Source organism: Charadrius vociferus, unplaced genomic scaffold, assembly GCF_000708025.1.
Source record: "Charadrius vociferus isolate BGI_N301 unplaced genomic scaffold, ASM70802v2 scaffold7, whole genome shotgun sequence".
In the NCBI taxonomy this organism is placed as follows: Eukaryota; Metazoa; Chordata; class Aves; order Charadriiformes; family Charadriidae; genus Charadrius; species Charadrius vociferus.
The window spans coordinates 3,579,024-3,600,245 of NW_009649308.1; the positions used below are offsets into that span (position 1 = coordinate 3,579,024).

A 21,222-nucleotide genomic window follows, 5' to 3' on the forward strand; every position below is an offset into this window, starting at 1 on the left:
TCCAAAATACAGCTTGAGTCAGAATATTCCTTATAATAAGAACCAATCCCAGAGCTAGTAATGAATTTCTTGTTAGATTCAGATGCTTTTGAGTAGTGAGCTTCAATTATAAGGCGTTGTGTAATTTTTTTAATATTAATAGTAATTTGCAAAACATTCGTGGAAGCTCTTGATGTCTGCCTGTGGACCTCCAAATTCTAAAATCTCTCCTCTAAATAGTATGTAGTCCAACAGGAAGCTTAAGTCTCCAATTTGTGCTTTTTCAGATAGCTGGTATGGCCTCGTCGTCAACACCTAAATATAATTCAAACTCCTTGGAGAGTTCCTCAAGTAAAAGGGTGAGTGTAACTTTTTTCATGTTTTTTACATCAGATGTCCCAGAGATTGTTATTTTCCATATTTGGGTAGATAAATGAGTATTTGAGTGACTCTTTTCTTGAATGTATAGACTTATTTTTATGGCTAAAATTCTGAGGCAGTTAACGGAAGTGATTTAAATGTCTTTCAGAGTGGATGGGTGAAATATTCTCTGTATCACAAGTTATGAGACCCTGCTTAAAATCAAATCTAAATATTACTCTTATTCTTGCTTTCTACATTGAAACTGTGGCATTTTACTGGGGCGTTCCTGAAAATTTTTGTCACTTTGATGTAGAAAGATTCTGTACTGCAATTGATAAGCTGTGCCTAGTTATGTTTGGCTGGCTCAGTTTTAAAATATTAAAATAATCTAAATGGCATTCCCCTTTGCTTTTTGATGCTGTGTGGCTGAAGAAAATATAACCTGTGTGCAAGAAAACAGAACTAAGGTTTTAGTTAGCTTTTTAAACATTTCTTCAAAAACAAAGATTATTTTCTATTAATAATTTTTAAAAACTGCTGAACGTGGGAAAGTCACAAGTTAGTAGATTGTGTGTAGTACCTGTGAGTACGTTGCTTAAGTGATTTCAGATGATTTGTTCTTCCAAGCCCAGCACACTTAGAAAATTAAATGCACAAAACTTTCAGAGAACTTACAGTATAGAAATTTAGTTCCAATTTAATGCAAATATAATTAACTATTCTTTTAGCAGGAGAAAGACTAAACATGCTTTTGTTTCAGATCTGTTCAACCTCTAAATGCTTAATAGTTGCAGTTTAGGACAGTGGTGTATGTTCCTGTTTTGGTTCGGTCTGTCAATTTCTACTGTGGGAAAACTTGTTCTTTCCCATGCAGAAATTACCTTTGAGATATTTTTGAATCTGGAACTTGAAGGAATTGTAAAGAAAATACAACGTGCTGTTGTACTTGTCTTTGTTTAGACTCTAAAAGATGGAACTAACTGGGAACAAAATGAAGAAATACCTCGCCTGCCAGGAGAGACTAGAGTTACAGGTATGAAGGTATATAGCTGCCTAATGCTGTGTGTGTTTAGGAGTCTGGCATATGCATGTATCTTACTGCATTGTTTCATAATTTGGACTGGTTTGGGCTGGGGACGGGGGTAAGTTGTGCTAAAATGTCATTAATTTTTTAGAGTAGTTGCAATAGAAACTTTATCACTTACCACAAATAACTTTTTAAGTCTTTAAAATCTTGATTTTCACACATGGCTGATTCTCTGATACAAGGAAATTGCAAGTCAAGATGTGTCACAATTGTATCTACAGACTAAGTAGCACATGTCTAGTGATGAGAGCTTCTCCAAGCTTTCCAAAGTGGAGAGTTCTACATGCCACCCACTAAGGATTGATATCTTGTACAGTAGTGTGGAGCCTTAGTCCAAACTGTGACTACCCTAAGCGCAATCTTATGCTTCCTTGACACAACATGACATGCACATAGCTATTATGTGCTTATTAGCCTTTACATGCAGTAATGTTGTAGCATAAGGAAGCTTAATGTATTGTGTACAGTGGTGTCTTACTTGATGAAGGATCTTCCTGGAATGGAGCCTCCCACTCATGAAAGTTTGTGTTGACGTATCAGAATGCAACTGAAAGGGGTCTGTCTTTTATTTGTGAAGAGTCTTCTCCCCCCCTGCCTGGGGATTTGTTAGGTGGGTTTGTAAACAAGATTGGCTGAGATGGAACCGAAGTGGTGATTCAGAGGAAGTAGTTATGTTTTTAATGAGGAAAGTTGTGGGGAAGGCATGAGGGAGAGGGTGTGGGACTAAGATGAATGTTTGATATGGTTCTTATGAAAATTGCCTGTGCTTTGGGGCAGCACACTGGAAGGAGGGTGCTTGTTGTGGAAGGCAGATAAATAGAATGGGCTAAAGAAACGAGTGGACAGGGAGCACTAGGTGGTTTGTAGTGCTTCATTTAAGTCTTTAATGGCATTGCTTCAATGAAATCTTTCTTTTTTGAGTAGTATGTGTTAATACTCGTTTTGTTGCTGTCCTTGCTGAAACGTTGCTGATAGCCATGCTGTATTTGATTGCCTTAAATTGAAATGTAATGTTTCTGTGCAGGATGGTGAGTTCCCTGAACACTTTACAACTTGAACTACGTACTTCAATGCAGAATTGGTTACAGAGCACTGAAAGATGTAATAGTATCAACAGTATTTGTTCTAGGATAGTGAATACACTGGTTCAGTAATCACAGAGAAGACTTAAATCTACTTGCTGTTCTATGTCCTGCTCTCTCCCATGTAGTGCTGAGAAAGAGAACACAAATGTTAACTAGGGAAGGCTACTGAAAACATCTGATTTAATTTGGGCAAATTTGGCAAACTTTCACATTTTCTTAATGATTCAGGTGGACAAAATTCAGACTTTTAAAGTTCATTCATCTCTGAATGCTCTTATGAGTGCAGCTGTCTTTATTTTACTGCTGCTTAACCAATGCTGTCTTTAGCTCTGATTCTTTTTCTTTTCACAATCTTTAAGAAATGCTGCATTTCTTACAGACAAGGATGTTATTTATATGTGTCCATTTAATGGCCCTGTTAAAGGAAGAGTGTACATCACAAACTACAGGCTGTACCTAAGAAGTGTGGAGAATGTGAGTAATATGCCACAATTACTTCCGTGGGATGAGTTGGCTTTAAACCCCCTTCCCTTCACCCCCACTGCCTTTGATTTGTTTTGTGGCCAGTTCGTTTGGTTTAGTTTTGGCACACATTTGCTTGTGGAATTGCATGGGAGGCTTTTTACTTGAAATGGTCTGATGTTTGTAATAACCGTATCTTAATTGTCTAATGACTAAATAGGAATTGTCTTTGTGCCACTAAGAAGTCTGTATAAAAACTGAAGTTCTTTAAAGTTAAATGTGTTGTAAAGGTGGGTTTTTTTGGTTCTTTTTTTTTTTTTTCCTGGTAAAATTACAGTTTACTTACACTGAACTGATACCTTTACCTTTACCTTTTGTCTGTTGGAGCTTTTTTGATAGTTGTTCCCTTTACACTTGTTCTGTAGTAGATCAAGGGCAGCAACTAATGATGTGCAATAGTTCTTAAAATGGCTCTCAGTAAACCAAGATCCTGATTGTCCTCGCTGTAGGAAAAGAAAAATACTTTGATCAATAAAACCTCACCTAGGTGGAGGGAGTAGTAGTGTGTTCGATAAGCAACAACATGAAATAGAATAAAATGTGCTTGTTTTCTGTTTCATAATAATTTTTTTTTAAAAAAAAAAAAAAGGTTTTAGGACTATTGAACGGAGGTCTTCCTGGCTGCAGGTAACTCTGCTAGTAATCTCTTTTTCTTTTTGTTCTGCTTTATTCTGTATAGCAATAAAGCAGTCTTAGCAAGCAGAGGCAATCAGAAGTATGTAGTAGAAAGCATCTTTTAGGGTGTTGACACCTTTTTTCCCTGCATACTGTATTAGGTATGAAGTACTTTTGTTGCATGTTACATTGAAGTTCGAGGCTGTAGAGTGACTGTACAAGCTTCATAACATGTTGGTTCGTAACATGTAACTCAATCAAACGCAGAAACGCACTTTTGCTTCCTGTATGTATTTCATGTCTGCTTTCTATTCTAGAATGCATAAGAACATTTTGCTTGAGTCTTCTTGAGTCTTTGCTTGAGTCTTCTTCTCAGTTTAATCTTTTCTTTAAACTTCCCTTGCAGGATCCAGTTGTGATATTAAATGTTCCGCTGGGCGTAATTTCAAGGATTGAAAAAATGGGAGGAGCTTCAAGCAGAGGAGAGAACTCTTATGGATTAGATATAACCTGTAAAGTAAGACTTTCCAATAATTCAGTAGGAAATGAAATCTAGAGTTTCCTTTTCTCACTGTTTACCTATTTATAGGAGTGAAAAAACACGTTCCTCACAGATGAATTTAAAAAGAGCTTTTTGGCACTGGACAAGGAAACATATTTTGTATAAAAGCCTGTGGTGAGTTCACCCTGGTTGGACGCCAGGTGCTCACCAAGCTGCTCTATCATTCCCCTCCTCAGCTGGACGGGGGAGAGAAAATGTAATGAAAAGCTCGTTGGTCAAGATAAGGACAGGGAGGGATCACCCACCAATTACTGTCACGGGCAAAACAGACTCCACTTGGGGATATTAGTTTAATTTATTACCAATCCAATCAGAGTAGGGTAATGAGAAATAAAACCAAACCTTAAAACACCTTCCCCCCACCCCTGCCTTCTTCCCAGGCTCAACTTCACTCCCAATTCTCCACCTCCTACCCCGGGCAGTGCAGGGGGACAGGGGAGGAGGGTTGCAGTCAGTTCATCCCTCATTTTTGCTGCTGCTTCCTCCTCGCGGGGAGGACTCCTCGCACTCTTCCCCTGTTCCAGTGTGGGGTCCCTCCCACAGGAGACAGTCCTCCACAAACTTGTCCAATGTGAGTCCTTCCCATGGGCTGCTCTTCATGAACTGCTCCACCGTGGGTCCTTTCCGTGGGTTTCTGTCCTTCAGGAACAGACTGCTCCAGTGTGGGTCCTGCGTGGGGTCACAAGTCCTGCCAGGAGACTGCTCCAGCATGGGTTTCCCACAAGGTCACCGCCTCCTTCGGGCATCCAGCTGCTCTGGTGTAGGGTCCTTCATGGGCTGCAGGGTGGATATCTGCTCCACCATGGACCTCCATGGGCGGCAGGGTGGATATCTGCTCCACCATGGACCTCCATGTGCTGCTGGGGGACAGCCTGCCTCACCATGGTCTTCCCCACGAGCTGCAGGGGAATCTCTGCTCCGCCTCCTCCCCCTCCTTCTTCGCTGCCCTGGGTGGCTGCAGAGCTGTTCCTCTGACATAGTCTCACTCCTCTCTCCCAGCTGATGTTGGGCAGTAACTTTTTCCCCTTCTTAAATATGTTATCCCAGAGGTGCTACCACCGTGCTCAGCTTTAGCCAGCGGCAGGTCTGTCTTGGAGCTGGGTGGTATTGGCGCTATCGGGCACAGGGGAAGCTTTTAGCAGCTTCTCACTGAAGCCACCCCTGCAGCCCCCTCCCTGCTACCAAAACGTTGCCACACAAACCCAATACAAGGTCTATTTAACTATCCTCTCTGCATGTGAGGAGGGGGATTGGTCTTCCTTTCTGAACCAGTAATTGACAAGAAGCTTTGCACAGTAATCTTTTTTTTTTAGGGCGTTATTCCTGCATTGCTTCATTATTTCATTTGTTCTGAAACTTATTTTTCTATAATCCTAAAATCTTGGAAGTGGGCCTCAAACAGGGGCTTTGTAAGCTGTAAAAGCAGTGAAAAGCTTATGTAACAGCTATCACTTATTTCCTTAATTTCACAAAAAAATTACGTTGCAATGAAAAAATACGGTCATAGGGGAGTTCCCAGTGGATAGTTCAGGATCCTTTCCTTGACTCATTAATGGAGTATGTATACACATTTGATTCTTAGTAGCTAATGTGCAGACTGCTTATTTTTGACATTAGTGATGAGAAAATAGCTAGGGACAATGTAGTCTAGACAGATTATTGGCAAATTTTCATTTTGAAAACATAGAGTAACTCCTATCCCGCAAGCATTCAATAGCCCATGAGACTTTTTAGTGAATCAGATAGTCATTTCTGATCGCGTTATGCCAAAGCATCACACAGAATGCTTTATTTGTAGAATTCTTATGCTCTACTTTATGGGATAAGAAATAAAACTGAACATTCACAATGGTTTGAGGCGTGTTGCAAGCAGATTCTAAATCATATTGAGTGTATAATATAGCATTTGTACATCAGATAAAAGTATCTCACTGCCTTGGTTCACTTAAAAGATAATGCCTTTGTTTTAGGATATGAGAAATTTACGGTTTGCCTTAAAACAAGAAGGGCACAGTAGAAGGGATATATTTGAAGTCCTCACAAAATACGCTTTTCCTCAGTCACATAACTTGGTAAGTTACATCGTATATACTATTGAGTCATCTTAATGCAGAGTGCTTGCCAATTAGCTTTAACTGTTTGACCTACTAATGGACATCGTGGCTGCTTAAAAAGAATAGCCACAGAATCTGGTGTCAGCATAAACTAAAGAGAATTAATGTTTTTATTTTGTACATTTACAACACTTATATCTATGTATTTGTAAAATTATGGATGCTATATGCTATACTTCAGATAAACTACTGAGCATCTCTGTTCCATACAGATTTCATTGCTTAGAGACTGCAAGTTATCCTTCCTAATTAGGAAAGATAGTAGTACATGCCTTACTTGATTTCTTGAAAATGTTAAACTGTTAGACAGTCTCCAAGGCAATGATGAATATGAATCACCAAAAGTTTTACTTCCAGAAAAGATGTCATGGTAAGACACTTGTTTTATTGATGAAACTGATGAAAAGTATAACGGGCAGCTAATACAGTAATGAATTTACACAGATTTATTTCACGTGAAAAAAAAAAAATCTTATGGAAGGAATTGAGCGACATTGATGTTTACTATTTATTATCTTCCATTTCTTTGTCGAAATCTGTGTACTGTTGTATATATGTTATATAGTTGCATCTGTCCTTATTTTCTAATGTCACAATGTGGATGAGCCCTTAACTTTAAAATGAACTTAGCAAGTATATAATATTTTTAGTGTGCTTTCACCATATTTCAGCAAGCAGTTTAAATTGATCCTGCCAAAGGTGGGCCTTTCTGCCTGGTTGTTCATTCCTGCATTGGTTTTCCCTGCATGAGTTTGAGGCTGCATGGTGAACCAGATAGGGAACTGAAAGGGACTAAATCTAAACAAGGAGAAAAAAATAAAAGCTTTACCCTGAGTCATTTTCTCAATCTTGTTAGCCCAGTGTGAGGATGGGGTCAGGACATCTATGGGTGGGTGTGAATGAAGAGGAATGAAGGGACTGCCTCTTCAAGTGGCTGGTTTAGAACAAGGTTTCACTGTCTGAATATGACAGTATGTCTGGGCTGTACATGCCTGCCTTCTGCTTTGAGCGTATGCTAATACTCTGATTATGCAGCCAGCTCGATCAGGGACATCTTTTATAAAGAATGTGCTGTGGCTTCATATGACAGCTGTGAAGATGGCAGCCCTCTTGTACTAAAATGCTGAGGTCTTGCTTTTCTCTGGTCTCCTTGTCCCTACCTTCCAGCCATGTGGTTTATTATTGTGTGATCACCAAGTAAGCCAATGTAGCTCACTTATCCAGCACAAAATACTCTGTTTTCTGAGTTAGTCTTTTGCCGCTTTTAGTAATTTGAAGAGACCTGGTTTGAAATCAGTACGCACCAGAACCAGGGCAAGAGAGGGCGTGTGAGTGGAACAAGGAGCAGGCAGGGGAGCAGAAAAGAGAGTCGTATCCTATTTTTAGCAGTGTTAAACTGGTAATTTTGCTGAGACCACTTTGTGGAAATGCATGCTCGATCTTCAGCTGCTTCGGCAGCACTGACGCTTGTGCAGCTCTGCAGTGGAAAGCAGGCAATGTTGGGACAGTAAAGGTTTAGACCTTTACTGATTTTTATCTATATTTTTATATTTTGTGTCAGATCTGTAGTGGAACCGTATCCTTAGAGCTGATCCTAAATAAAAACTTTTAGAGATGCCTTGCTTCCATTTCTTCATGCTATACCATTCTCAACAAACGGGTGGTAAATGCAGCCCAAAGCATTACTACTGAGTGGAGTGTACTTATTGTTTTCAAGACTTCTTCTCTCCATCACCATTCCAACAGCAGTTTTTGAGAGCCTATAATAAGTTACAGGTCTGTTTGCAACTGTCCATCAGTGTCTCAATATTGTTCTCGTGCTTACTTCCAGAAGCTAATTCTTCTCTCTCTCCAGTTTGAGCATAGGTTGGGTTCAGATCTCCTTGAATAAATAACATAATGTAAAATCTGATAGCTCATCTGATTGATAGCTTAGTTGATATGGAATATGTAGCTGCTATCCATAATCCTCTGTTGCATTTGCAAACTTGTGCTAATTGAAAGAATATTGTTGCTGAAAGCATTTTTAAAAAAGTTAAAAAAAACCCAAACAACCAACCAAAAAACCAAACCTCCCAAAATTAAATGTGTGTAGTATCCCACAAAAGATGAGATATAGTTAGTCTCTGCAGTTTAGTTTCTGCATAGCAGCTGCTTTACTTCCTGATCTTATCTTGAAACTATACATCATCATTTTTATAAGATTATTCACCACCATAATATCTGCATGATATGTATTTATTTCTAACTATGATAGCTCTGTGGGAATGTCAATTTTGATGGGAGACAGTGGTAGTCATGCTGTCTGACTTTGACCTCTCCCACTCCCAGTGTGGCTAGTTCTCCTGGTCATCTAAAATGTCTGAGAGCCAGATCATGCCAGTGTTGCTGTTGGATCTACAAAGGTGATTTACGTGGCAGTGAGGCCCGGCATAGGTGCCTGTCTGATGGAGCTCTTCATTTTGCAAAAAACATCTTGACTTGAGGCTTCGTTCTGAATGACTTAAGTCAGTCTCAGTGCAGTAATGCTGTCAGGTTACCCTATTTGCAAATGATCAGAAGTTAATTATGTAAATACTACAATGTCTGATCTTAGTTTTTAGACGAACAGGTGAGACAAATGTCTGAGTTGTAGTAACAGCATATTAAAGGCAAGGGTAATTATATCTTTATTTTTAAACACACTGAGAAACTGACAGCCTTTTCACTGAGTAGAAGCTTACTGGTTTACGCTTTTCATATATTATAAATCACTAGGTTAGAAATAGAACAAACAATTTACTTTCTTTGCATGTGTATAACACCTTCTTGTTCTAGTTTTTCTGCTTCTTTTGTAATGCATAAAGATTAGTCAAATATTTAATAACTTGTGTGTATGTTACATGTTCTACGAGTATATATTTATGTACTGTGATTTGGTAAATAGAGCAAATATATAACTATTTATAAATAGACTGCCAAACTGTATTGTCAGATTGCAGCTGCTCTCTCCTTTATCTTGCAGAACTACATTTTGTTGTGAGCAACCAGTGAATCGCATGTTATTTTTGTGTTCAAAAGGGTAATGATAAATTGAATATTGAAGGCAAGCATTTAGTCCGTAGGAGTACTGAAACAGACTGTGTTGAAATTGTGGCTTAGCACCTGCAAGGAATTAAACAGAATTATTTGCATAGTGAAACATAAAAAGTAGCTTACCAAAAATGTTACAAAATTTGAGAGCCTTTTTTAAAGTGAAGTAATAGCCTTCTGCTTCAAGCGGAGCAGTAGTCTTCTGCTTTTAAACTCTGGATCTGCAGTGAAATCTCTACTTCCATTCTATGCAAAGAGGCTATAATTAGCTTTTGCAAAAATCTTAACTAATGTGTTATAAGTCTTACTTGTTTTTACCAACTACCGGTATTGGTAAGTCACAAGCCTTGCACCCCATAAGATTTCTGAGTGGTCATTTACTATACGTTTTTTTTTATTTATTTATTTCTTACCTCTTTAATATTTTCCTTGATTTCTTTTTTCTGTTTCCTATGGCAGCTGAAAAGTACTTGAAACTGATTTTTAATTAGTTGATAGACTAATAGGAATTGATGGGCTTCCATCAGACACAGGGCTTATCACCATCAAATGCAGAACAGATGTGGTCAGTACACTGATTGCAAACTATCCTGCTTTGAATCCAAGATGTGAGATAAACCCAGTAATCAGTATAATTTAAGGTGAATCTCTGCTTTATTCAAGTGGTTTTTGGCTAACTGGCCCCAGTGCTTTTATTTCACTGCAGTATTGTTTTGAACCTGAATGTCCTTGTGTGTAGGTTTTATTTTCTTAAATTTCCAACCATTTTTGTTGAATTTAGACACATCTAATGAAGCTGCAGTTGATTTAATGCCTGGGAAAATAGGCTGAGTGGGCAATAGGAGCTGTGGAGAAGTGCTTTTGGTTGGAGAGGCAGGATTAACCATGAGAGGAAGGAATGGAGTTTTGCGTGTAGAGGGAAGAAAGAAGTGAGTGGAGGTTAGGGTGGAGGCTCAGAGTACCTAAAATATTGTTTGGGGAGGAGGGTTTAGCAGGCATGTACGATAGATGTGGAGGGAAGGAAGAATGTGTGAAGAAGGCATGGAGCAGAACTGGCCAACTTTTTCTTATATTCTGGTATTTGAAAGGCTTGCCTTTGTGCATAATGACGCACTGGGCGAGGTTGGCAGGGCTTTTCTGTTTTGTGGAGTCGTGCGATTCCCATAGCTGGTCATGTAGTTTGCTTCTCCAACCTTCCTCTGCCCTCCGCGCTCTGAAGGATATGAACGTACACCCAGCTGGACCGTACTAAATGCTTATGGGCAGTGAAGTGACTTCCCTGTTTTCATCCTGCCACCAGAGGTGTGTGTATGTGAGGGGCACTCATACGGAGGAACCTGTACCCACAAAAAGCTAAGTCATGTATTTTTACTAAGATAGCACCTCTCAAATCTTGCATTGAGTGATATGGGAACCGATGCAGAATATACTGTAAATGGCATAATTTCTTCTTCTGTCCCATTTGCCTGCTGCACTGTAGAATTGCATTCAGATTATGTGCACTGTGATGTGAAAGCTTCGGCAGTGTTAAGTTAATCAAGACATACAGATACAAACGCACTGCTTTTAATTTGTAAGCTTGGGTTATTTAGGACAAAAGTGGAAATACATGGGTCAGTAATGCAACTGAACTGTAACAAACTCTTCTGGGTTCTAAATATGTATTTATCACATTGATTTGTTTACTGTAATGGGGTTTATAAAGTTGGTGCATCGGAATAATAAAAGGTCCAATTCAACAAAAAATACATTATTAATAGAAATGACTTCACATTATTTTTATTTATTAGAAACAAAATGTGATAATGAGCAATGTACAAATGTGTGCCAAATATAGCTTGTACTGACACAAGTAAGAAAATACAATTGTATCCAAGCATTTATCTTATGTTTGCTTACCTATATGATTCTTAGTATTGAGATGATTATAAATGTGGATTGCTTGTTACACTGAAGTTAAACTGTAGATTGAAATTAAATAGAACTGTATGAAATGGGTATAAATGGATGTGGAGCGTTTTAAATGCATGTTCTCCTACTCTGACTTTTCTGCTGTGTCATGTTGGAATACAGAGAAGGATACACATTTTCCTTTCGTCTAATGAGCTGCTTAAGTGGAGGTGAATGTATTTAAACTAATTTCTCAACTTAAGATTTTAACTGTATATTGTTAAATGGAACCATGCTGCTACGATTGTCAGAGTGGAAAAGAAAGCATTTTAAGCATTTTTTGCTCTTTGAAACTGCTTTATATATTTTGTAGTGAGATGGGCCTAAGTTAGGGTGGGGATGTTGCTGTATTTCAGATTAGCATTTAGCCTGAACTAAAGTTCACACCGTCTTCCCAGAATATTTCTAGACTTGATATTTCAGCTCTTGAGTGAAAGACTGTTGGAGGTGGTGGGGGTGGGATTCAGATCTTTAATCTCTTGTACAGTGAGTAAGACTTTCAGTAGTAATCAGTATTAAGTATAATTAAGTATACAGTCTGTACACAATGTGCATGTATAAATGTGTGTGTCTAAATTTTTATTATAACTTAGTTAACGCTTGCGGAAGACAAATAATTTTTGTCTTCAGTTTTTTAGATACTGTTCATCTTTAAATGCTGTTCTTGTTGGAGTTTTATCTGAATAATTCATGTAAAGACCCAGGCTCAAACTTTGCTCCATACACTTGCACATTCATTGTAGTGTTCTGTTATTTGCTAGTCTAGATTTTGCTGGTTAATCTATGCTATTAGTGATTCTTTTCTTCAGCGATATAGGAAGAATTTGCGCTACCTGCAACGTCAACAGAAGTGATAAACCTGAATTGTCATCTTTAATAGTTGTGGGTTGTGTGACTTGAAAGCTTTTGCAGCAGATGTGGTAAAGCTGCTGTAGCTAAGCATTTTAAATGAAACGTGCTGTACACAGTAGGACACTTCTTTTGGAAAGGATTCTGTCCATCCCCTCCTCATGCACAGTAAATTTAACCCTGTGTTTTTAAAATGTGAAAATAAAATACACTATAATAACAACTATGACAGTACACTGTAATAAACTTAAGTATTTTACTTATCAGGGCTTAAGTTGAGTAATTTTTAAGTTCTCACGAGGAAACTTGCCATAAGTAGCAACTTAAATAACGTATTCCTGCCTTTGAGACATCTTTTAAGTGATTTCTGTTTCCTCCTGTTACAAAATTCTCCTTTGTCTCTTTGGTTCCTTGGTGAATTCTTAGCATAGCTACCCTTCAAGATATGGCAAATCCCTTTGGAGAGGAGGGGTGGGTTCTTGCATGTAGCTATTTATTAATATTTCAGCAAATCAATTGCATCTATTGCTTTAGATAGTTATATTTCTGTTTCACTAAAATATAATAGTAATAATTTGTTTCAGTTAAATAACCAGCCTTTTTCAGTTTTTATGCTTAGCTTCTGATAGAATGTTTTTTTTTCTGATGCAGTTGACGTCCACCTCTTTCCTTCTTCATCTCTCCTTCCATCCCACTTTATAGCCGCTTACTTAGTCAAAAGAATCTGTAATGTTTACTTACACTGAAGGCCTACCCTTTTAAAAATGGTGAAGGCATTCAGAACACACAACTTGGGAATGCATTGTTTACTTCTGCAAAATTGCCAATGAATGTGCTTGCTCTAAAATAATGATTTTAACTTAAAATTTCGGTTTCTAAAACTGATGGGATAAAGTATCTTGTGTAAGCAGTAACGTCCTTTTAAAATACTTGTTGATTTGAAATACGTGAGAAAAAAACCTCCTTTTGGAGGGATTCAATTTTGTGTTTTGATTAGAGCTGTTTACTGTTTAAACGATTGTAATGTGTTAGGCTAAACAGAATTGCCTTTAGAGTCTGCCTTCCTAAGATGTAAGGAAACCTCCATCTGGGCCTGTAGTGCACTTAGGAAGCATTGCCTTTCCTCCGTAGACATGATCATGGCACCTTAGAACCAGGATTATTGGGGTTTTTTCTTGCTTGCCAGGTTTTCTGCATTTCTGCTTAGTTCAGGTCTACGCCTGTAAAAATGATGTAGATTTGGGAAGTTCAGTTTGGCATTCAATTTCTTCTTTTAATGTCTTTGAATAGCTAGGAGACTTTCAGCTTTTTTGTTACAAATGATCTGTGGCTATTGAGTGCTTCCTGCTCAGGCTGCTGTTGCTCAGTTAGCTCAGGACAACACATTCTCTTCTATGGTATGTTTTTTTTTGTTTGGTTTTCTTTTTTTTTTTTTTGAAACAGCTCAGTTTCATGCTCCAGTTGGCATCTGAAGAATTTGTAAGCCACCAAAATGCATTTTCTCAATGAAGGAGATTCTTAAAATAAACATTACTTTTGCTTTCATCATAAACTGTAAAAACAACCTAAGGAAAAAAGGGTTTAGTTAGGTAATACAGCCCACTTGGAATTGGTTGAAAGGAAAAGGAAGCTAAAAGGTATGAGGAAGTTGTCAGAATCCTGGGTGAGGATGCTGTGTTGTAGAAATGAGTCTTGAGAGTGAGCAACAAAGCAATGAAAAAGTAGGTGGTGTTACCTGCTAACAACATATTTTGTTTCATTTTTAATGGCAACTTTTAATTTTCAAAATTTTACAGAAAACCTGATTTCTGTTAGTAAAGATCCATAGGGGAGGGGATGCAGAAAGAAGACTGGTGTCTAATGGCAATGAATATAGCATTTAAAACCTTTTTACGCTTTCCATTTTATGTGTAATATTTTATGTAGTGATTGCAGCTGTACCTTTTGGAGAAATTTTGGTGAGAAGATGGTGGATTATTTGGTGACAATATGAAATATAGTTTATATCAGTTTATTTCCCATCCAACAGTTTTTAAGCTTTGTAATTTTTATTACTTTGTCACTTCTGATTTTAACTATTGTCACATTTTCATTATTTCATTAGCAGATCTGTATTATTTATTACTTCTTGCTGTTTGCTTTATGGTCTTACATGTATCAGATTTAAATGGAGAGAAGGGGATTGGCATGGAAAAGTCAGTCCTGTTTTGTGGCGGGCATTAGGGGTGTAACTGACGGTGAGCTCTCATATTTGCCACTTTCAGTGAGTTTGGTGTAATAAGCTTCTACATCTTACAGCTTTTTTTTGCATTTGCAAATGAAGAAAAGTTTTCTGAAAATGGATGGATGGTGTACAATCCGATGTCTGAGTACAGGAGACAAGTGAGTAATTAAAGTTGGAGTTGCCTGATGCTTTTGTATCACAGCTTACATACAGGAATTATTGTTTCTATGTTTCTCTTATCAGCTCTTTTGAGGGGGGGCGCTGAGAGTGAGGGAAGATGGAAATAAAACTTGAAAAAAGTGAAGGAAAGAAATAAAGCACTGGAACCTTTAAAACAATTAGAATGTCACAGGAAGGTAGTCTTTGCTCTTTGAGGGAAGTTATTGGTACTTCTTACAATGTGCCACTGTTAAGTGAGCAGGGGGTGGTGAGAACGTGCCAAATATGTAACTACAGTGTCCTAAATATAGATATGATTTGGTCTTTGATTTGGTCTCCTTCCTGAACTGAAGAGAAAAAAAAAAAAAAGCATCTTATTTTAGAAGCAGCGTTGCTTTACAGGAGTTATTTGTATGTCTATCAGTATTCTGCCTTGCTTTTTAGGTGATTTTGGAAAAATGACAATGAAAGAGGATGACATATTTTGATTTTTAAATGTCTTTCAGATGATTTATTTTTGCTTTAAATATGACTTTTTAAAAAAAAAAAAAAGCAAACAATAAGGACTTCCTTAGATTATTATTTTTTTTTTACCCTCCGTATTTTTTTGGTTCAAGGTTTAGAGGCCCAAGACCCAAAAAAGGTAAAATACAAACACCCACACGAACCCCACTGTGTGGGTGCAGAGGCCTTATCAGTCTTTCTCAATTTCCTGGCTGCTCTTTGTGAAATGCCTTACTGAGCAGACAGCAACTAAATGTTGTTTCTCAGTAAGAAAGCTACCCTGAATCTTATTTTTAACCTGAAGGTAGTATCAGGCTACAGGGAAGAAAGGTTGAGATGAGACTTCTCCCTGTCCTTTCAGGACCATAGTCTCTCTTCAGCAGGCAAAATGGAAAGGCAGAGCTTTGAGGGAGAAGGCAATTTTTTTTCCTCAGTCCCATGGTTAAAGAAATACATCTAGTTTTAATCATTGTTTAGAAACTTGTTATGAGAATAGAATTGTGTATGTAAGAGCATATGAGATAGCTGTGCAGTTGTTTAAGGCTGTGAATCCACCAGCAATGGGCTGTTTTGTGTGGCTTTGTAATATTTTTTTCTTCTATTGTTTTGAAACAGTACTGTAGTTAGGTTAAATTGGTAGGTTGTTGCCACCATGTGGCCATAATGTCATGTAAAATTCAAGAGCAGAATTACTATTTGTACGGCTGGAAATACATTGAAAATCTTTGTGTTACATTTTAGGGACTGCCTAATGAACGGTGGCGAGTAACTTTTATTAATGAACATTACGGACTGTGTGACACATATCCATCGCTCTTAGTAGTGCCATATAATGCAACAGATGATGATCTCAAGAAAGTTGCTGCCTTTAGGTCCAGAAATAGAATCCCGGTGAGTATTGTGTGATGAAAGTTACCTTATAGTGTAGCTAGGTTTAAGTATGCATCCAAACAACTTGTTGCTGAACACAACAGAGAGGATGCTTTTTTTTGGAAATGGTTACAGCAAAATAGATTTGATTGGCTGGTGGCTTTTACTGCTTGAAAAGAGCGCCTTCGCCAAGCCACATTTCCTCCCCCCACCCCCAACAATCACCCATTCCAGCTTTGTTGGTTTGGACTTGACTTTTCTAGCAACAACTGCTAGCATTGCAGATTCCCTTTTCTTAATGAACTTGGACTGCTATCTGTACTAGTTTGTTGACTATTGTTGAATGCACATAAAAAGCGATAGCAAATGTCATCCTCCTATAAGCAAACTGCATGGCATTTAAACATAGTTTCAATGGTCAGTCCTAAAATAAGTCCTCGTGCATAGTCTCTAGTGAATTTTTGGGCTTTTTAGTCCTTTAAATTGGGTTAAGGAATTTAAGATAAACCCATTTGACTTTTTGACTATTTCTGTAACTAAAATTTTTTGAGGTAAGAGAATTTTTATGTATCAGCTCTTTACATCACTATAAAAAAAAATACTAATTTATGTCACAATACAATCTGTTTTAACTAGTATTTTAATTTGGCAAACTTGGAAGAGGTGCTAGAGTCTTAGCATCAGAAAGCTGCCTTGTATCTCCGTTAATTTCAAACGGATGCAAAGCTCAAGATGATAAATATTTATTAGATATGGTATTAACTGTCAGGCTAGGCCTATCATTATAAATTTACTATAGATACACATGTTGTATATGTATAATATATAACGCATATAAAATATAGATGTTAAATATGTAGCATGTGCATATAGTTCTTACAATCTAGCTATATCTTCTCTGTCATCTCAAAATTCATGACAGGGCTTTTGTATGCCTGTACAGCGAGAGTCATTTCCTTGGTAATAGTAACTTTATTCTTGTCAGGAAATAACCAGTCATACTCACCCGCGCACACACTGACAGGTCTTGTTTCTACATATAAAACTAAAGGGTTGTATTTCAGGAATGAATACTTTCTGAGGATTTTTTTTTTTAACTCTAATGTTTTTTTACTCTGTAACCCACAACTGTCAGACTGGGTGAGAGTACTGTTTCTTAATATTCTTCAGTGATGAAGTTGGAGTTTTTACCTGCTTCTTGGGCTGCTCATCTTTAATCTCTTGCACTGCAGTCTGTTCCCTAAGCAGCTCACACTCTCTTGTTTGTGATAAGTCCCCTCTGCCTCAGAACAACAACAAAGGCAGCATGTACTCTGCTCCAGTGCTGCCTCTTTGTAAAGAGGGCTGAGGAACAAAATGTATTTTAAAGAGAAGGGGAAACATTCAGGATATTGCAGAAAGGTTCAACTTTCCTTCTTTATCCAAAAGAAGCGAAAAGCTGTTCTTGTAGAATTGGAGCATCTTAGTCGCCATTTCTACAATGAGTTCATTCTTCTGAATTGTTTCTTAGTTTCAGCAGGCATTGCTTTGTTTGCTTCCAGTTTGCTTTTCAGAATTGTTTGTGCAACCTAAGACTTGTAGGAAAATATTAAAATACACTGGATTATGTAGGCAAGTATAATTTCAATAAGAGTTAAACATGTAAGAGAGTGAACTCCTAAAGATTATTATTATTAAATTTTATGAGACTAAAGTGAAACAGTTGATATGTCTGGTGATAGTCTTTTGAAGAAATAAAATAAAAAGTGTTAATATTCATATTGTCTGTTTTAAAGAATGCAACTCTAAGTTCTGTTTTTTTTAAAAAATGTATTTCTTCTAACATGTTTTTGACGTGATTAGGTTCTGTCATGGATTCATCCAGAGACTCAAGCTGTTATTATGCGCTGCAGTCAACCCCTTGTTGGAATGAGTGGCAAGAGGAATAAAGATGATGAAAGATATCTTGACATCATCAGGGAGGCTAATGGGCAAATCTCAAAACTGACCATCTATGATGCTAGGCCCAATGTCAATGCAGTTGCAAACAAGGTAAACAAATGCTTAATACAGGGATGGGGAGGAGGCTTAGCTTGAAGTTTTCTGTGAGGAGGTTTTTGGGAACAGTAGTAACCTTAATGTAGATAAATTCACATAATAAAATATATATTTACATAATCAAATACTGAGGCTCAAGGCCACGAAAGGATGTGAGTGCCTAAAGTAGGTCATAAGCAGGGTTTCAGGACCATATGTGGATTTCCAGACACGTTTTATCCTGTCTGTTATCAGTCAAGCACAGATCTTAGCATGGGACTGAAATCCGATATGACTACAGTCTGCACTATGAAGTAGATGCAGGCTGAGCTGTAGAGCATGTCCTCTGTTGGAATGACATGCTACCTCTGTGCAAGCCACAGCTCTGCTTCATATCCTCTGTGAAAATTCTGTCCATGAAAGGCTGTGCGCAAAAAGCTAAGTATGAAGCACAGTTTTCAGCTTTTTGAAATGGCCAGTGTATTTCACCCATGTGTTTTAATGAACTCCTGATACGTCTAAATATGAACTCCTGATACGTCTAAATATGAAATACTCAGTCATAGTAGTAAAAGGAGTAGGTGCATTTCTGGGTCTGAGGGACAGTAACATAAAGAGCACAAGCCAGTGTTGATCAGCACTGAAAAGATTTTTCTTGAGCAGCTGTGAAGATGAGTATAAGCAAAATCTTGGGCTATGCTACTCATGCATTCCGATGTTCTTTGTACATAGGTCAAGACTGCACAGTCAGTAGGAGTTGCAGCAGCCCTAATTCTAAAATTACAATCATTCCTCACCAGGACTTCATAATACTCAAAGGAAAGAGAAAAATACAATCATTACTTCATTTAACACAGAGCCTGGCAGCTCTGGGAATACCTCCACATCTGAGGAAGAAGATAGAGAGCATAGAATAGAGATAATGTGCTACTAGACAGAAATACAGGTGGTAAAGTTGGTAGCTGTAATGGCTTATAACGGCAAAATTTATTTATCGCGTTTCATGGCATGGCATGTTTTTGCTGTCTGCAGGAAATGCTGTGATTTTGCAGCTATCTTTGGAAAACCTCATCAGTGGTACTGTGTCCTAAAATACGTGTGGTTTTTCCGCTTCCTTTTGCGACCAGGGACATCCTCTGCTGTGGTGGTGATTAAATGTTTTGAGAGAGCAGCAGTATGATAGACTTTCTACTTATGTGGCTCTCTAATTTCTTAATGATCTAAAATGTTTAGTCTTCAGCAATAAAATTTAATGTTAGAAGAGTTATTTTAAAGTAAATTTTAATGTTATTACTAATTTACTTCTTAGAGGCAGAATCTAAGATTCTTGAACTTAATTCTTAAATGAAATGTAGCTTATTCTTAACTGAACTGTTAAATTTAATTTTACTTAGCCGAACATTTTATCATTTTTATCTATTTAAATATCAGTTCAATTTTAGTAGTAAATAACTAGGCAGTTCAAACATAGGAAAGTGGGGCTTGGCGGTGGTTTTTTTGGTAGCAGGTTTGCTCTGGTAAAAAGATTTGCTCTCTTTTGAATTAGTGGTGTAAAGAAACAGACCAATCTTTTTGACTGAATTTCTTCCCACTTGGTACAGAACCAAAGAAATGAGCAATTTTATTCTCTGGAAGAGGTGATCTAGTATGTTATGAGTAATTGTTGTCTTGCGTGATGTACTTTACATTTTAATTTAACCTTTATAATCTGTCTGGGAAGTAAGTTGATTTCTCTTGTATTCGGAATCATGAGTTTGTTTAATCCTTGGTGAAAAAAGTGAACGTAAATGAAGAAAAAATATTGACATTGTAATGTCAGTTGGTCAAGGAAAAGCTGTTTCCATCATGAATCTCAAAAGTAATGGGGAAGGTACAAATGTTGTTTTATTCTCAAAGCTGTCTGAGTCCTGACTGATGTGATGCTGGCCCTTACCTGGCTGGTTCAATCCTATTTGAAGGTCTCCAGGCCCAACAGTACAAACAAGCTTTTAGTGTTAATGTAAAATAATTAATTTTCCCTTTTAGGGTTACTCTCTTGAGGTTTTGAAAGGAACTAGGCTAACTGGAGCAACATGAATGCCTTTCTGGCCATATGCTGTACTTAATATACTTTGTCCTTCTGGACAAAGGGAAGTCCCCCTGAGTATTCCTCTCCAGCATTCGCCCCTCGAAAGCTTGTATCCAAGACTGATGATTTAAACAAGCAACTGAAATGGTATATTGTCCAACTACAAAATAAAGTATAAATAAAATTCAGTCCCTTCTTGCTCTCTCGAAAAGCTTCTATAATAGTGTGTGTATGACTGTGAAGTTAATTTTAGATCTCCTGTTTGTAGGCAACTGGGGGAGGATATGAAGGTGAAGATGCATATCCTAATGCAGAACTTTTCTTCTTGGACATTCATAACATTCATGTCATGCGGGAATCTTTGAAGAAGTTGAAGGACATTGTTTATCCTAATGTGGAAGAATCACACTGGTTGTCAAGTCTGGAATCAACCCATTGGTTAGAACATATAAAGGTAACTTTTTGCTGTTTGTTTGAAATAATGTTTGTCCAAATCTGTTGTATCAGACTTGCTTTCTCTGCTAGACTTTGCGATAGTCCTGATATGGAACACATCAAACTACTTGGACTACAAAACCAGCATCACTGAATGTTGGCTTTTTGCCAATTAGTTGTAGAGTATCTTATGAGCTATCGTTACTAAGCAGCAGTAGGTGAAATTCAATGTTTTTGTCCGCCTCGAGTCAAATGTCAGTCTTTAATAGAGGAGTGCATTGTTAGTCTGATTGTCTTTACATGTGTGAGAACTGATTTATTTTGGTTTCTACCAATACAGGACTACAGATAACTGTCATTGTGAAAGATTAGTAATTACTTCAGTTCTCTGTATGTGATTTTTATTCTGGGAGTTATGGTTTTGTAAAGAAATGTTGTAAATTTATTTGCAAATTTTGTAATTTTCATCTTGTACCACAAATAAAATACTTAAACTGGTAATTCACCAGTGTTCTTACTAGTTGACCTTTGAACCCTTTGCCTTAAGTACAGCTGTGCAAAAGTATTTAGAGTATTATGTAATGAATCCTACTTAATAAAATTTTCATTTTAAGTTAGTATTTGGAAAATAAGCATATTAGAAGGGTACAAGTTCCTTTTTCCAACAACTAAGATATTTCAGTAATTTAGCTCAAAGAAAAGAGCCAAATAAAATACAGAATTTTTAGAGGTAAATCCTCTCTTTCTT

General features: G+C 37.4%; 1 protein-coding gene across 1 annotated transcript in view; it reads left to right on the forward strand.

Annotated features, from left to right (window-relative positions):
* The first annotated feature begins 272 nt into the window (after nt 1–272).
* The window catches only part of MTM1 (myotubularin 1), a 29,442-nt gene continuing 8,492 nt past the window's right edge, over nt 273–21,222 (forward strand). The window contains exons 1-9 of the mRNA XM_009889261.1: nt 273–338; nt 1,303–1,375; nt 2,894–2,988; nt 4,058–4,168; nt 6,184–6,285; nt 14,497–14,580; nt 15,827–15,976; nt 17,798–17,986; nt 20,308–20,493. Of these exons, the coding sequence (XP_009887563.1) occupies nt 276–338; nt 1,303–1,375; nt 2,894–2,988; nt 4,058–4,168; nt 6,184–6,285; nt 14,497–14,580; nt 15,827–15,976; nt 17,798–17,986; nt 20,308–20,493 (1,053 nt within the window). The 5' untranslated portion in view covers nt 273–275. The remainder of the gene's footprint in view (nt 339–1,302; nt 1,376–2,893; nt 2,989–4,057; nt 4,169–6,183; nt 6,286–14,496; nt 14,581–15,826; nt 15,977–17,797; nt 17,987–20,307; nt 20,494–21,222) is intronic.